Source organism: Canis lupus, chromosome 13 (assembly GCF_048164855.1).
Source record: "Canis lupus baileyi chromosome 13, mCanLup2.hap1, whole genome shotgun sequence".
NCBI lineage: Eukaryota > Metazoa > Chordata > Mammalia > Carnivora > Canidae > Canis > Canis lupus.
Genome location: NC_132850.1, coordinates 3,578,993 through 3,594,588, shown reverse-complemented (window position 1 = coordinate 3,594,588; position 15,596 = coordinate 3,578,993). Strand labels below are relative to the sequence as shown.

Below are 15,596 nucleotides of genomic sequence, written 5' to 3'. Positions count from 1 at the left end.
CCCTTCTGAGCCTCCATTCTCCTCCCTGGACCCCTATGCCCCTTACCAAGTCTTACTGCTGCTCTGAACCCCCTTCTGTGCCACTCAATCTGCAATCCCTCCTGCCAACATCACCTCCTTCTCTGCGTCCAAGCTTCCTGCAGCAGGGGAGCATGGCGCGGGGAGGCTTTCTTCCACTACACTCTCAGCAACTCAGAAATGTCCTTCCTCCTCATTTTCTGACCAACTCCACTGCCCCAGATGTACTCCCTGAGAACGCGGAGCCTACCAGCGCACCTGCAGTAGCGGTGGTGCCTTCTACATGGTCTTCCTGGAGTTGGGGGTCAAGGAGAAAGAATCCCGAAGGCAAAGGAGGAGAAGGCAAAGGAGGAGCCGCAAGAGAAGGGATGGTTTTGACTTGCAATTCCACACCCCGTTCTCTCCCGGTGTCTCCTCTTTGTGGGCCCCCCTCCAACCCTGAGGATCAATGGGGGTTCACTTTCGCTGAGCTCAGCGACACCGCTTCTGTGGCTCACTGGTCCAGAAGGCCTGCTTGGTGTGGGCTGGGGACAGCTCAGTGGCACTGGGCGATCTGTGGGGAGAGAGGCCTCTCTGGTACCTCCCACCTGCCGGGTGGGCCTAGGCCCCTCATGCTCTCTGGCCTCACTGGGAAAATTAGCAGGCCTGATGCTTCTCTTGCACTTCCTGCTCCTGCTCACAGTGGAGTGGAGCCCTAGAGGTCAATAGGTCAATCAGGCATTGATGCCATCACCCCATGAGCACCTGCACTCCAAACCCCTCCTCCTAGGAAGCCTCCCCAGATTGAGAAGAGCTGCCTTGGGGACCTCTCACAGCAGCTCCCCTGTCCACCCGCACACCTGCCCGAAGAGCAGTAAGGTGAAGGCTTCATGTGTACAGCTCCCTGCACGATCATGACCTTTCCATGCATCCAGTCTTCCTGATAGCCGGGGAAGGTGAGGCAGAGGAATGACTTGCCCAAGGTCACCAGCTAGTCCAGGAAGAGCCGGAAGCCCAGCCATGACTCATAGTTCCGTGCTCTCTCTGCCCCGGGCACTGCCAGCCTCCCTCTGAGCCCACCCCTCCTGCACCCACTCCAGCAGAGCCCCGGCCTCTGTAGCATGCCCGGGGCTAAGGCCTTGGCCAGACTCTTTCCTATCAGGCCAAACTGGACCCTCCAGCTTAGCATTCAAGGCCCCTGGAGTCCCCCTTGCCAAGCTGACCTTCCTCCCCTCCCTACACCCCACCTACACAAAGACATACACTCAGACACGCGGACGCACACACTACAGCACAGGGGTGGAGAGCTAGATTAGGCGAGTCTCACCACTGAGCCTCACTCTTCTTGTCTGTAAAATGGGGGTGTAAGCAGCATCACAGAGTCGTTGGGGTGCTGAAATAAGACAATGCAGATAAAGCACCGTGCCCAAGGCTTAGCATGTAGCCTGGACCTCAGCCCCGGGGGCCACAGGCATTACTGACTGCACTTCTCTGCACCTCCTCGAGCCCTCCATACCCCTGTCCCCTTCTTGGGACATCACCAGTGGAGACTCTTCCCTTGTCTGACCTCTAGCAGCCCTGAGAGCTGTAAGAAAACCCAGAGGGCTTCTGGGATGTGGAGAAGGAAGAGGAGGAGATCCGGTGGGTGGAAACTTGACCCCCCCTCCCGGCCCCAATTCAAGCAGAGCACCTGTGTTAATATTTTTTACACGTTGGGCGCTGCTTCCCGATGCCATTGTTAATAATTAAGTCTGAAGACCCCTGACTTAAAACCCCCTTTCTGCTCCAAGAAAGGAATCTGCACCTTTGGATGACCTGAGGTCACACTGGTGGCTGTTACAGTCAATGGCAGGCTTGAGTCTGGTCCCGGGACCCAGGTCCCAGCCACTTGCAGGCCTGGGAGTCCCCACCGCTGGCAGGAGACAGTTGGAGAGGACAGGACTGGCCATCTCCAGTTGCCCTCAGCCCGCAGCATCCATCCCAGCATCCCCCCTGCACAGTAGGTAGGTGCCAGCCAGCAGAGAGGACAGCTCATACACAGTTCCGGGGTTACCCCCAGGCTGTGTATCCTTCAGTGATTCCCTGTACCTCTCTGGGCCTCAGCTTCCACACGTGCTAATGGCTGCTCTCTGTCCCGGGTGGGGCAGGGCCTGGCACAGAGTGGGGGCCCTGCGAGCTGGAGCTCTCCCTCCCTCCCCTTCCTCTCAATCAATACCTGCTCCACTGATGGATGGTGGTCACGGTGACGGATGATGGGAGATCCTGGAGCCCTGCCCCCTTTTTCTCCTGCAGATGGGGAATCGGAAGCCCAGAGTGGGGAAGGCACCTGTCCAGGTGGCCCAGTGAGTCTGAGCAGAGTGGAGACATCCTGGCAGTGTGACCAGGGAGAGATTCAGGGCCTGGGGGTGGGCAAGAAGCTCAGGAGGGTGGGGTAGAGGGAACAGGTGGGAGAGAGGGTGCCAGGGAGGAGGGCGGGAAACCACAGCCCCCACCCCTGCAGCAGGGAGGAGGAATGACAGAGCCTGAGACAGCTGTTTGCTCAGAAAAGTGTCTTAGTCACTAAAGGCCGCAGTGGGGCAAGTCCAGCCTCCCAGTCATGTCCTGGGAATCCGGATGGGGGCAGGAAGGCCGCCGGGTGACCCTTGGAGTGGCCACCTGTCTGCTCTGAACCGGACTTTCTCCTCTGCTTCCCCCGGTCCCTGCGTGTGTGCGCGTGTGCACACAAATAAACTGCCTGTGGCCTCTAGGACCACCGTCTCCATTCCCCTCACCTCTCCAGAAGAGTTCCCTGTCTTTCTGCTTTAAAAAGGAGTGAGCCTGTCCCTCTGCTCATTCCACTCACACACCTGCAGCAGAAACCGGCCTCCGTGTCCTCTGAAAGTCCTTCCTTAGATCTAACTTCCATCCCCCCACCCCACCCCGAGCTGCAACCATGGTCTCCTTCCTCGTCCTGCTGCCTGTGAGGGGGGTGAGCTGGAGCTGGAGCTGGGAGAGGTGACGAGGGGCCCTCTCCTGGCAGTGAGGGCTCCTCACCAAGAAAGGAAGAGACTTTTTCAGTCCCCCAAATGGGAAGAGAAGTGTGGGGTCCAGAGGTGACGCTAAGCTTAAGGATCAGATTTCCAAGAACAGACCCAGCTTCAGGTATTCTGTGTGATGCTAAGAGCAACCTGCGTTCAAGTGGAGTTTCTGCCACTGAAGAGCCTCAAAAAGACCCCCCCGAATCCCTTACAATTGATTTTCTTTCCATCTACCCTTCATTATTATTTTTTTTAATTTTTATTTGTTTATGATAGTCACAGAGAGAGAGAGAGAGGCAGAGACACAGGCAGAGGGAGAAGCAGGCTCCAAGCACCGGGAGCCCGACGTGGGATTCGATCCCGGGTCTCCAGGATCGCGCCCTGGGCCAAAGGCAGGCGCCAAACCGCTGCGCCACCCAGGGATCCCTCCATCTACCCTTCAAGTCCCCAGGCCTTAGTCCCAGCCTCCAGGAGGCCTGACTGGTGAAGCCATGGAGGCCGGAGGGCGGTGCCCCAGCTCTAGGGGCTGCTGGCTTTTGCCCACAGGGAGAGGAGGGGGTAACCCAGTCCGGCATCTGCAGCAGGTTCCGCCTCCCAGCCCCGACCTCCCGGGGGCCCGGAAACCTTCCCCAGCTACCGGTGAGGTCCGGGCATAACCTGCCCAGAGGCCCCGGGCTGGCGCCGGGAGCAGCAGGGAGGATTCAGGTCAGACCCCAGAAGGCACCCCTTGTTATGCCGAGGGACGAGGGCCCCTGTCGGGGTAGGGGTGTGGGCCAGCTGCCTGGCTGAGCTCGGGGAGCCCCCGGGGCCCTGCAGCCCCCGCCCCGCCGCCCGCCCTCCCCCCTCCCCCACGGGCGCCCGGCGGATCAATGCCTCCTTTGCTGACAGCTGAGAATCGAGCTCGCCTTCCCGCCCCCCGCCCCGCCCCCCCGCTCGGCTCGGTCCCCCGAGAGTCGCCCGGAGGGACGGGAAGAGTCGGCTGCCGAAGCCTTGGCCCCGGGGCCGGGCCTGCGCAGCGAGCGGCCGGTGTGGCCCCAGCTGCCGTCCGGGGAAGAGGGAGGGGGCATCGGGGAACCCAGAGCGCCTCTGCGCGCGGGCCGGCGGGCCGAAGGGAACGAGAGGGCTGCCCCCTACTGCTGGCGAGAGGAGGTCAGGCGCCCAGAACTTTCCAGCTGCAGAGCCAGTGCGTGGGAAAGCGTCTCCCGTTCTGCGGTGGGATCGGGCGGGGGCCCCTGGGGAGACGGCTGTGCAGCCCGCCGCGCGGGTTCGGAGCTCACCTCCGCGCACCACGTGCCCCGACCCCGACCCCGACCCCACCCCGACCCCGGAGGCGGGGGAGCCGGTCCCCCTGGGCTGGCGGGGAGCAGGCCGCTGGTTCCGGGGACGCCCTTCTTCGGGGTGGGGTGGCCACCCTGGGGGCTCCGCCTCCAGCGTGGAGGGGGGAAGCTCGGACGTGGGGGTGCGTGGGAGGAAGAGCGCTCACGCCCGGGGGCCACCGTGCGACACGCCGTGACACGGCTGGGCGGCGCCTGGCCACAGGCCTTCCAGGTAGGAGCGGCTCACCGAGCCACACGCGGCGCCCGCACAGGTACACGCGCGCCCGGCGCACTCTGGACACCGCCCGACGGGGCACACCTCGTGCCTCCCACCGCCACCACCGCCTAGCGGGGCCTGGACGGCGCACACGCACCTTCACACCTACGCACACGGCGCCCACGCCACACACCTGCACGCACCGCCATCCCGTCGCCGCGCACCCACGGCCGCACACTCGGGGCGCGCGCCTCGGCGGCCGCTCACACCTGAGCCCCACGGCCCCGAGGCCCGGCCGCGGCCGCGGCTCCCCACCCCGCGCCGCGCGTCCCGCCCCCGCCCGCCGCCCGCCGCCCCCGCAGCCGCGCACGCCCCTGCACGCGGCCAGCCCCCGGGGGCCGCCGCCGCCACGCGGTCGGGTCCCGGCACCGACTGGGCGGCCCGCGCGCCCGGGGGACCAGCCCCGCCGCCGGCCCCGCGCGCCCCCCTCCGCCTCGCCGCGCCCGCCCGCCCGCTCCCTCCCGATTTGGGAAGGCGGCCGCGGGGCGGGCGGGGGCGGCGGGGGAGGGGCGGGGCGGGGGAGGATGACATGTGAGCGGCGCGCCTGAGGCAGGTGGAAAGGCGAGCGGCATGGAGCGCGTAATAAGAGAGTTGGAGTCGGAAAGAGCCGCCCCAGTCGCCGGGGAAGCGGGCGGTCAGCGCGGGCTCCGGCGGCCCCCAGGCTCCGCGCGCCCGCCCCCGGCCCCCGCGCCGCCCCGCCGCGGCCCCTAGCCCCCGCCGCCCGCGCCCGCCCCGGGCCGCCCCCGCCGGGCCCGGGTCCGAGCCATGCGCCGCTGAGCGCCCCGCGCGCCCCCGCCCCCGCCCCCGCCCCGGACCGCAGCCGCGCCCCGGGCCCCCCCGCCCCACCCCCGCCCGGCGCCGCCCATGGCCGAGGCCCCCCCGCGCCGCCTCGGCCTGGCCCCCCCGCCCGGGGACGCCCCCCGCGCCGAGCTGGTGGCGCTCACGGCCGTGCAGAGCGAGCGGGGCGAGGCGGGCGGGGGCGGCTCCCCGCGCCGCCTGGGCCTCCTGGGCAGCCCCCTGCCGCCGGGCGCGCCCCTCCCTGGGCCGGGCTCGGGCTCGGGCTCCGCCTGCGGCCAGCGCTCCTCGGCCGCGCACAAGCGCTACCGCCGCCTGCAGAACTGGGTGTACAACGTGCTGGAGCGACCCCGCGGCTGGGCCTTCGTCTACCACGTCTTCATGTGAGTTTGCGACCCCGCGGCCCTGGCCGCGCCCCCGGGGCCCGCCCCGGCTCCGCCCCCGGCCCCCCATGCCCACGGCCGGCCGACCCTCCTCCCTCCCGGCACCCCCAGCCCCGGGCCTGAGCCCGGTTTCCGATCCCCCAGCCTGACCTTAACCCCGGTGCCCGGGGCCTGACCCCTGCTTGACCTCGCCTCTGACCTCCCCACCTCGGCTGTTTGCACCCCGCCCTCCGCCCCGGCTCCTCTGTGGCAGGTGCCCCCCCACCGCATCCAGCCTCTTGGTACCCCCTCCCCTCTGCAGTCCGGAGCCACCACAGTGGGGTCCCCTTTTCTCTTCCCTGCCTCCGTCTCCTGCGCCTCACACACAAAGGGGACCCATTGGCCCCCCCCCCCCCGCACACTTTCTGTTGCGGTCTCCCCAACTTTGTCGGGGCAGCGGGCTCCCACCTGGGCTCCCCCGGGAGCTCTACAGGGTCGGCCCCCATCCGGGTCCGGGGTGGGCCCCCCACCGTGGCCGTCCCGGGGTCGCGGTGAGCCGCCTGAGCCCCGACACCCGTGTGTGCTGTAGGACTGTCTTCACCCAGCCACCCCTGCACCCGCCACCCGCGGGGCCGCCCTGCCGCCCGGAGGCTGGGCCGCTGGCTGCTGCGCCAGGCCTGGCTCCGGGCACCCTGGGGAAAAAGAAAGAGGAGAGGAGTTGGTTTGGAAACACTGACGCCGCCGGCCCCCTCCTCCCCCTCGCCCCGCTCCTACAACTTTCAAAAACACTGACCCCTCTTGGATGTAAAGAGTGAATTTTGGCAGCCTAGAGCCTGGTCTTGGGGGACGGCCTGGCCCGGCCGGGAACATGAGAGGCCCCGCGGATATCAGTTGAAGGGCTGGGCCTGGCGCTGGGACGCCCAGAGGTGCCCGAGAAAGACCTCCGGTCCCTGGAAAATGGACCGACCTTAATCCCTTTCTCGCCGCCCTCGGGGCCCTGTGGTCCAGGGGTCTCCTGGGTGGACCCCTTGCCCGTCCACCTGTCAGTTTTTCTGCCTTGCCCGGCTGTCCTTCTGCCAGGGTTTCCACCTGTGTGCGAGTCGGCCTGTCTGTTGGTCTCTCCACCTAACTGTCCAGCAGTCCTTCTGCTTGTCTGTCTCCGTCCCTCTGTGGGACAGGCATCCCTCATGTGTGCCTGTCTGTCGGGCTGTCCATCTGCCTGTCCGTCGGACCGTCTCACTCTTCTGCTTGTCTGTGTCTGCCTGTCTTTGCTGTGTCTTCCTGCCTGCCTCTGCCCCATCCTAACTGGGCCCACAGAATTCCAGAGGCAAAGGGGAGGAAAATGCTGGCCAAAGAGCGGCCCTCCGGGCCCCCCGGGGCCACAGGGGAGGCGGAGGAAGGGAACTCTCTCAGCCCGTATGCTCCGGGTGGCAGCCTTGACTTTGTGCAGAGACTCCAGCCGGGCTAGGTCGGGGCAGAGTTGAGTTTGTCAGGACACGGGGTCAGACTCAGCGTCGGGGTCAGCTGTTAGGAGAGGCCCAAGCCCCCGTGCCCATCGGGAGGGTCCGGGATGCGTACTTGTGGCTGCAGAGAGGACTGTCGGAGTGATGACAGCACAAGGGACGGCGGGGTCAGGTGAGAGCAGCAGAGGACTGCTAATTAAGTGGCCGCGTTGCCCACATGCAGCCTGGGGTGCCCAAGGAGGCTGAGACCCTCCAGAGAGCGGCTGTGTCGTCCGTGGGCTCCTCTCGGGAGATGACTGTCCCCTGGAAGCCAGTAGGCCTCTGAGGCAGGGGTCTTTCGTCCTGAGGCCTGGCCTGTCAGGCCCCGTGGGAGTCATTGGAGGTGAAGGACCCGCCTCATGAGGCCTGGACAGCCACTGTCTTCACCTCCTCTGGAAGGGCCTCTCCTTCCTCTCCAGGAGCTAAATCTGCTGGCACCTTTGCCCCACATCCTGCCCTTTCCGGATGCCAGGAATGCCCTGGCCGGGGGCATGCTCGCTCTGTCCACTTGTCCCCGGGAGCCCAGGAATGAGGCGTCTCCGGAGCTCTTGGGGAGGAAATGTGGTGCAAAACGTCCAGACGGTTGGGGACCTCAGGGACTTGATGGTCTATGTTAGAGATCAAACTGAGTGAGGGGTCGGGAGCCCCACGCCTCGGGTGCTGTGTGATCTTGGCTTGATCTCCCGGCCTCTCTGAACTTTTAGGTGTCTATGCCGTCAGAGTGGGCGGAAACCCCAACCCTGTGGGCCTCCCTCTTGGATGAGGTAATAGGTGGGAAAGAGTTTGGTTTGCTGCAAGGGCCTGTCCGAGTGTGAAAGATGGGGGTTATTCCCGGGGCTGGCGGAGGGGGCCAGACGGGAGGCCTCTGCTGTTCTCAAGGCGCTCCAAATGTGGGGTTTCTCAGTCACTCACTGTAGGGTCTTGGCTGCTCTTGCCAGGAAGTGCTTCCTGCTGTTGGACTTCTGGCCGTCGGGCTGCACTTTTGGCCAGATCCTTTCTGGCTCCACGAGGGCGCGCAGAGGCGGTTCAAGTGCAGGGGTCCCCCATGCGCACCGTCAGCTAACACCCCCTTCCCAAAGTCTCGGACCCTCGCAGGAGGGGCCCAGTGAAAAAACCTGGGAAAGAAGGGCTCTGGAAGGAGGGAACTGGGGAGAGCTGACCGCCCTCACACCTGCCACTGAGGGCCCCACAGAACCTGCCCCTTTTCTGGCACCGAGGTGTGGGACACAGCCTGGCACGCGACCCCGGTTCCGTCCCCCCTCCTCCCGCCCAGCACAGCTGTGGCCTCTGGAAAGTGGGAGCCACTGACTCCTGATTTCTCCTTACCGAGGTCCAGAATGAGGGACGGCAGGCCCCTCCCCCAGTTCTCTAGGCCCCTGGCCCTGTCGTCACCAAACCCCAATCCCTCCCCGGCGTCCCAGTCTTTGATTAAGCCCGCACCCCTTTACAGGCCCTGCTCTCTGAATTGTGAGAAACACCACACCGCTGGCCATCCCGCTTTCAGGGTCGTGGGGGGTGAGGGTGCTCACCTCCTCACTGCACCCTCTCAAAGGCCACCCCTGCCTCCCTTTTGAAGTCAGAGGGCTGCAAGGGGCCCATACAGGGCGAGGCCCCATCACCCCCCATTTCCCTGCGCCGCTGGGAGACTGTGGCTGCTCCCAGCCCCCAGCTGCCCAGCACTTTCTCTATGTGAAGGTTTACACTCTGTAAACATCCTCCTCAGCCTTGTCCCTGGGGTCAGAAGCTGTGGGAATGGGGAGGGGAGGAGGTGGCGGCAGTCCTGGGGCCCTCAGACTCCTAAGCCTGGAGTGTCCCGAGCTCCCACCCTGAGCATCTGAGAAAGATCACTGCCTGGGTTGGAAATAAGCCCAGCCAAGGGGGCCCAGAGCCCTCAGGCGACCCCGCTAGATGGGTCCTCACATCTTGACAGCCCATTTTGCTTATAAGAAAACTGAGGCTTTGGGGACCGAAGTCACACAGTGAATCAGAAGCAGATGCGGAAGCAGACCCCAAGACTCCTGACTCCCTATCTAGGGCCACCCCCCCACGCACCCCCCCCCCCCCGCCCCTGCTCCCAGCGGCCTGGGTGGCCTCTTGCAGTCTGGATGGAAATTTCTGATGGCCCGCGGAGCATCAGTTGTGCCCCGGCACCGTGCTCCGTAAACCACCTCGAGAGGCAGGTGCTCTTATCCTCCTCACTTGCTAGATGGGTAGACTGAGGCTCAGGAGAGGTGTTGGAGGGGCCTCCTCAGGGCGAGGTCTGACTCAGCGCTGTCTCTCTCCTGCGTCTTGGCTTCAGCCAGCACCCCAGGAGCGGCGCTCCCGTGCCATTGGTTTCTCTGTCCCCCGGCACCTGGCACCCAGCACCCAGCACCCGGCACCCAGGGATGAGCGTGTGTGAGATTGGCCGGAAGCTGCCCAGCCTCACCCGAGGCGGTCACGCTTCTGCCGTACGCGGCTTTGCACACCCACACGTCCCCGCTGCACGCTTGGCTGTCTGTCTCGTGCACCCGCTCGCTACAACTTTGACGCACACGGCCTCGGGTGTCACAGGCGCGCCTGCAGCAGGCATCCAGCGGCAGCAAAGCTAATGCAGAGCCGCCCCCAGCTCTTGCTTTTCTCTGACGTCACAGACACACACCTGGGCCTGCAGCTTCCCCCTGCCTGAACCCCCAGGACGGAAGGGAGTTGACCCCATTCCCTGAGTTTCTTGCCTTCACCCGTCCACACCAGCAGGCTGCCCCAAGGTCTACGTTGACCTGTGCGTCCACCTGGGTGGGCAGCCCCAGGGCCGCGTGGGAGCGGGGTGGCTGGCCTCCAGAATTTGCCTGGCCTTTGCTTACCCTGTGGGGTGCTGCTGGGTACACTGAGGCACGGAAGGAGGCAGATGATACCTGTCCGGGGTCACACCTGGCAGATGGGTGGTGCAGCAGTGCGGGGAACCCAGGCCTCTGCCTCCCGGATCAGGACTTTGGGTAACACTGTTCTGGCCCCCGCTGATGGTGAAGGCTGATGCCCCGAGAACTTGGCCTTATGATGGCAAAAGTCTTGGGAGTGTGACCCAGATTTTTCGCGCTGCTGTCTTTTTCAGTTCTCATTCGTTTGTTTGGTCTTTGCGAGGAGGGGGTGAATGGAGAGACCGTCCCGCCAGGCGCCCACCCCTTCTAGGCCTCTCCTGGCCCTCCGGCCCCCGTGCGCCCTCCTGCCCGAGTTCTCCTTTGGGGTTACAGCAGCAGGTTAGATCTCCCGTCGCTGCCCCACCCCGACTCCGTGCTCCGGTCATTGCCTCCGTGGAGGAAGCCCACCCGGTGTCTGACGATAGTCCCATTGCTGCGGGAGCCCAGGTTCTCCGAACCTTGGGGCCAGAAGTGTTTCAAGAAGTGATTATTCTTGGGCTGATGGCAGCACTTTGAGTGGGTGATTAATTTAAGGTTCTCTGAGCCAGTTGGGGAGCTGAAGCCTCCTGGGGAACCGGAGAAAGGAAGGCTCCACGGAGGGGCCGAGGCCCTGCCCCTGCCCCAGAGGAGGCCGCACAGGGAGCTTGCGCAGACCTGGAGCAGCTCAGCGCCCTTCTTCCCCGGCTCAGCACCCTTCCTCCCCAGCTCAGCGCCCTTCCTCCCTGGACCCATACCGTGGGGGTCTTTGCACAGGGCTGGCCCTCCTGTGGGCTGGGGAGTCCCAGCAGGGAGTGCAGGGGGCAGCCCCCCTCCAACGTCCCAAGAGTGGGAGCTGTGGGCCTGGGGCACAGCAAGCCAGGGGGGACTTGCCGTCTCTCCAGAGGTTGCCCCACAGAGGGTTAAGAGCAGAGAGTGACAGATTTGGGTTCACTTCTGGTTGTGGAGTTATGTGTCCTTGAGCAAGTTACTTAACCTCTCTGTGCTTCCATGTTGTCATCTGAAAGCTGGCACAGTCGCGCCGAGTGGGGGCAAGCACCGGCTCTGGGTGCTGGCACCCGGTCCTCGTGTCACCGTCGCTTGCGCTGTTCTCCTCTATGGGGGGTCCGACCTGACAGACCCGACAGTGCCCCCAGTGTGACTGCCTGGGGGCGGGGCAGGAGCTCTCCGCAGGGTCCTTCCTTGGGGGTCCCTCACCTGAGCCCCGTGGCCCTTACCACTGGCAGGCACTGCTGATCCTCAGTTCACAGTTGAGGAAGGTGAGGGGATGCCACCCACTTGTGCAGGGTCACCCAGCTAGTGAATGGTGGCCCCAGGACCCCAGCCCAGGTCCCTTGGTCACTCTGTACTGGGCCTGGGGGGGCACAGGGAGACAGATCAGTCCTGCGCCCCGCCTGGGACTCGGCCCCAGTAGGAGGCCACTGAGCCTGCCCGGCCGTGGGCCTCTCCTGCCTCCTCTCCCAGACCCTGGCAGAGAGGTCTGTGGGTGGGTGTGAATGTGTCCAGGGTGCTCCCCTGGGAGAGGAGGGCGACACCCCGCTCTGCTGAGCCTGTCATCCTGGGGAATGGGGAGAGGGAATCCCAAAGGACATTCAGAGCTCTCAGCGCTTGCTGGGAAGGTCCCGACCTGTCCCCCAGGCCCCGAGCCTCACTCTGCCCCTCTGTTAAATGGGGCTAAAGAGGTTAGTGGGCCCTTCAAGGCTGCTGGGCACAGGGCTACTCTGGAGTTTTGCAGGGCGGGGGATGGGGGAGTCTCCAGCACCTTCTCCCTGGGCCCCTCCGAGGACGGGGAGCACTCAGAAGGGCACCCAGGAGGCCCCCTGCCCCCCCCCTCAGCTGGGGCTCTGAGGGGCTGGGGAGATGGGGGCTGCTCAGACCTCTGGGCCCCCCAGAAAGTGCCCCCAGGGTTCCAGGCTTTCCGGGCAAGTCTGTCCTCAGGGCAGGATCTGTGTGCCCTGCGGGTGGGCACCTGGGGGGGGAGGTGAGGGAGGAACGGGAGGGGCAGCCCCAGGCTGCAGACTAATTGGGCTGGGAATCCGTGGGCAGCGGGCAGCGCCTCAGGGAGGGAGGCCGGGAGAGCAGGGAACTCAGCGATTCCTCTCTTCTTGCTTCCTTCCCGGAGATTGGGGAGCGGTGGGGGGTGCGGGTCTCTGGCCTAGGGGCCCTCCCCAGTCCGCAGGGAAATCTGGGGGTGGGGTGCACGTTCTCCTGAGACTCCTCACACATCAGGGCCAAGCAGGTGGGCGAGGGGGAAAGCCTGCTGGAGATCAATGGAGCATCGTTCCCCCTGCAGCACAAGGGATGGGGGTCAGACAGCAGGAAGGACTGCCCAGTAAGCAGGAGGTAGAGTGCAATCCCCTGGGGTACTCTTCCCAAAACTTGGGGACCACGTCGAGCTGGGCTGGGCAGGGTTTACTCTGCTAATGACCCCTGTCAAGCAGGGGGCACCCCTGGTTCACAGTGTGAGGATAGGGAGTAGATGGGACCTGTTCCCTTTGAGGGAGCTCTGGGGAGTGGGGAAGAGGGGTCAGACCAGGCACCCTTTGGCTTTGGAGGTTTTTTGGAGGTGGGGGGTGGTCACAGGCTGCCTCTCTGCCACCCTTCCTTCCCTGCCACTCCTCCCTGGGAGCCTCAGGCCTCCCCAGGTCACTGTCTTTGGGTTTATTTTTTGCTGGGCTCGGCTGTCCCTGGGGAGGGGAGGGGGCAGGGAGCAAAGAAGGGGAGAGGAGCGGCTGTGTCAGCACAATCTCGGGCGCCTCTGCTCCTGCCCTCCTTGGCCCGTCTGCCACCCTCTTCCAGAGGGACCAGTCGCTGGGCATAACAGGGCCCCGGCACCCCCATGGGATTTCCTCCCCTGGGGCCAAAATAGGCCGTAATGCCCTCACCCTTTCTCCATCCGTCCTGCCGCAGAGCATCAGAGCCCGACTGGCCTCGGAGCTCAAGCAGAACTGGGGCTTCTTGGCACGCATGGAGAAACTGAGGCAGGACAAAGGACCTGGCTTCCCCAGGGACACAGCACACGCGGGGCCCCTCAGCAGATGATGGGGGCTGCGCTGGGCCGCCAGGACCCAGGAATGCCTCCCTTGGCGTCCCAGCCCTGAGTTCACTCCCTTGTCTGATTTTCCAAGTTCTGGGCATCGCTGGCAGTCTGTCTGGTGGGAGAGACGGAGAGGGGGACAAGGTGTGCCCCGTGGCCGGCAGAGGGAGGCAGGTGCAGCCTGGGGGGACCGGAGGCCAATACGTTGTAGAGGTAGGATTCAAACCCCGAACGCGGGTCCCGGGAACGCTGCCGCGCTGCCCCCGAGGGCCTGAGCCCCTTGGGCCTTCCCTTGAGGGTCCTCAGTCTGCCTCCCTGGCTCTTCTCTCTCTCTCTGCCTGTTGAATGTTGGGGTTCCTCGGGGCCCTGTCCTGGGTCCTCCTCACTGTACAGAGCTATTGGGGTGGGGTGGGCTCACGCACTCCTGTGACACGGGGGTCCCCTCCGGGATGACAGCCTGCCCCTCTGTGGTCTCATCCCCAGCTTCCTAGGGAGCTGCCCGTGGACACCTGGCCTCCTCATCCCGGGGGGGTGGGGCTCGAGGTCAGCCTCTCCCTCCCACCCAGGCTCCCCCAGCCCCCCTGACAGTGACTCCCCTATGCTCCTGCCCAAGCCAGGAACCCCGTCCCTCAAGCATCCTTTGTCCTTCACCTAAGAAGCAACTTGGTAGTGTCCCCCAGATGTGCTGTCTACCGCTCTCTCTGCTTTTCCTCGGCCCTAAACTCCCTCCCTCGTCCTTCTAGCAAACTCCTATCCATCCCTCCTTCTCAGCTGGAGCACCCCGTCTTCTTGCAATCACTCCTCGCCCACCCTCACCCCAGGCTCAATGGGGGGCCCCTGTGCTTCTGCCTTGGGTTGTGAGGTCTGGGAGGTGGGGCTTGAGCACAGTGCCTGGCATGTGGTCGGTAATTTGGAAGCGTTTGCTGAGGCAGGGAATGAGGGGGGCGTTGAGGCCGGTTACAGGGATGCAAAGGGTTTTGCCAACTAGCAAGAAACTGGAGGAGGGACCCCAGGTGCTCAGTGTGCAGGCACCAAGCTGGAAGCTCTTGTGATCTGGATCCTGAGCGCGCTCCACTTGGAGGCAACAGTGAGAGCCCAGGCTTTGGGGTGGAACTTTCTTCCTCCGTCTGCCCTGTCCTGGATCAGCAAGCTGTGAAGCTGGGCTTTGCCCTGCGGACAAGGGGGAGCCTAGGCAGTGACAGGACGGGGAGGCACCCCTGCTGGGAGCCGGCGCTTGCCTGATTTCTTCCCAGGAGCTAGTAGTACTTTGCAAACAGTACTATTGTTCCCATTTTGCAGATAGGAAAGTGGGGCTCAGAGAGGGCAAATAGCGTGCACCGGCATACACAGCTTGTCCGTGCTGGAGGCGGGATTTGAACCCGTGTCTGTGTGACTCCCAAGCCCAAGCTCGGAGTGGTTCTCAGATACGTCAGCAGACCCATGCGGTTCTCGGTGGCCTAAGGCAAAATCGAGGGAAATGACAATGTGGTGACTTTTTCATAAAGCTAAATTTATTCCATTTAAAGGACTTTTAGTCTGAGATTATGTCCTTTCTTTTATGAAATGACGGGGCTGGGAATTTTTTTTCAAATGTCCTTACTTGGCAAAATAAAAAGTTGACAACCAGTCCCCAAGTATTTTTTGGGAATTTTACCGGTGCGTGAAATCCTTGCGTCCGGGCGCCTTCCTGCCTCCTCCCTCCTGAGCTGGAGCGGCCACAGGAGTCCGGTGGGGGTGGAAGCATTGGGGGGATGGAGGCGCGCTCAGTCTCACTGTCTGTTCCTCCTGGGCCTGGCGGGAGAGCAGCGAGCACCAGCCCAGGGCTCTAGCCAAGACTGGCCTGGCGGTGCCGGGGACGGGGTCAGCCGGAGTCAGGCCTCACCCCTCAGTGAAAGGAGCACTGGAGCAGGAGCCAGCAGGTCCCTCTCTGGTCTGAGCCCTGAAGAGGGGATGCTGCACAGCAAGGGGCTGGTGTGCAGGCCACGTAAGAGCCCCTGGACCTGACGGCGCATCCTCCTGTCCAGGGCCCTGGGCCGGGCCTGGCGACACGGTGACCACAGTGCACTAAGTGGGAGCCAGGCTTCGAGACTTTGTCGTACATGGATAACGTCTAGTCTAATCCGTACCAGGGACTGTGCCACATGTTCTCCATATGCTACTTCATTTAATCCTTCCAAGAGCCCTAGGAGGGGGCTGCTCTTATTACCCCGTCACATCGGAGAGGACGCTGATGCGGAAAAGCTAAGCATGTGACTTTGTCACACAGCTCACAGGTGCCGAGTGCCCAGGTGGGCAGCAGTTGAGGGCTGAGCGTGCAAGGACTCTGGTGGGAGCAGGTCTTCGGGGCTGTGGGTAGTGTGCGTGTAGTGGGGAGGGAGGCGCCGAGGGGACACTCATGG

At 64.2% G+C, this 15,596-nt stretch overlaps 1 protein-coding gene across 5 annotated transcripts in view; it reads left to right on the top strand.

The window, feature by feature from the left end:
• Positions 1-4,453: 4,453 nt before the first annotated feature.
• KCNQ4 (potassium voltage-gated channel subfamily Q member 4) overlaps positions 4,454-15,596 on the top strand; it is a 52,692-nt gene continuing 41,549 nt past the window's right edge. For 2 of the 5 annotated variants that reach the window (XM_072771697.1, XM_072771696.1), the window contains exon 1: positions 5,472-5,785. In XM_072771697.1, coding sequence (XP_072627798.1) covers positions 5,472-5,785 — 314 coding nt within the window. Of the gene's footprint in view, positions 4,563-5,471; positions 5,786-15,596 lie in introns of those variants that run through there. The other 3 variants (XM_072771700.1, XM_072771699.1, XM_072771698.1) reach the window with 3 other exon arrangements.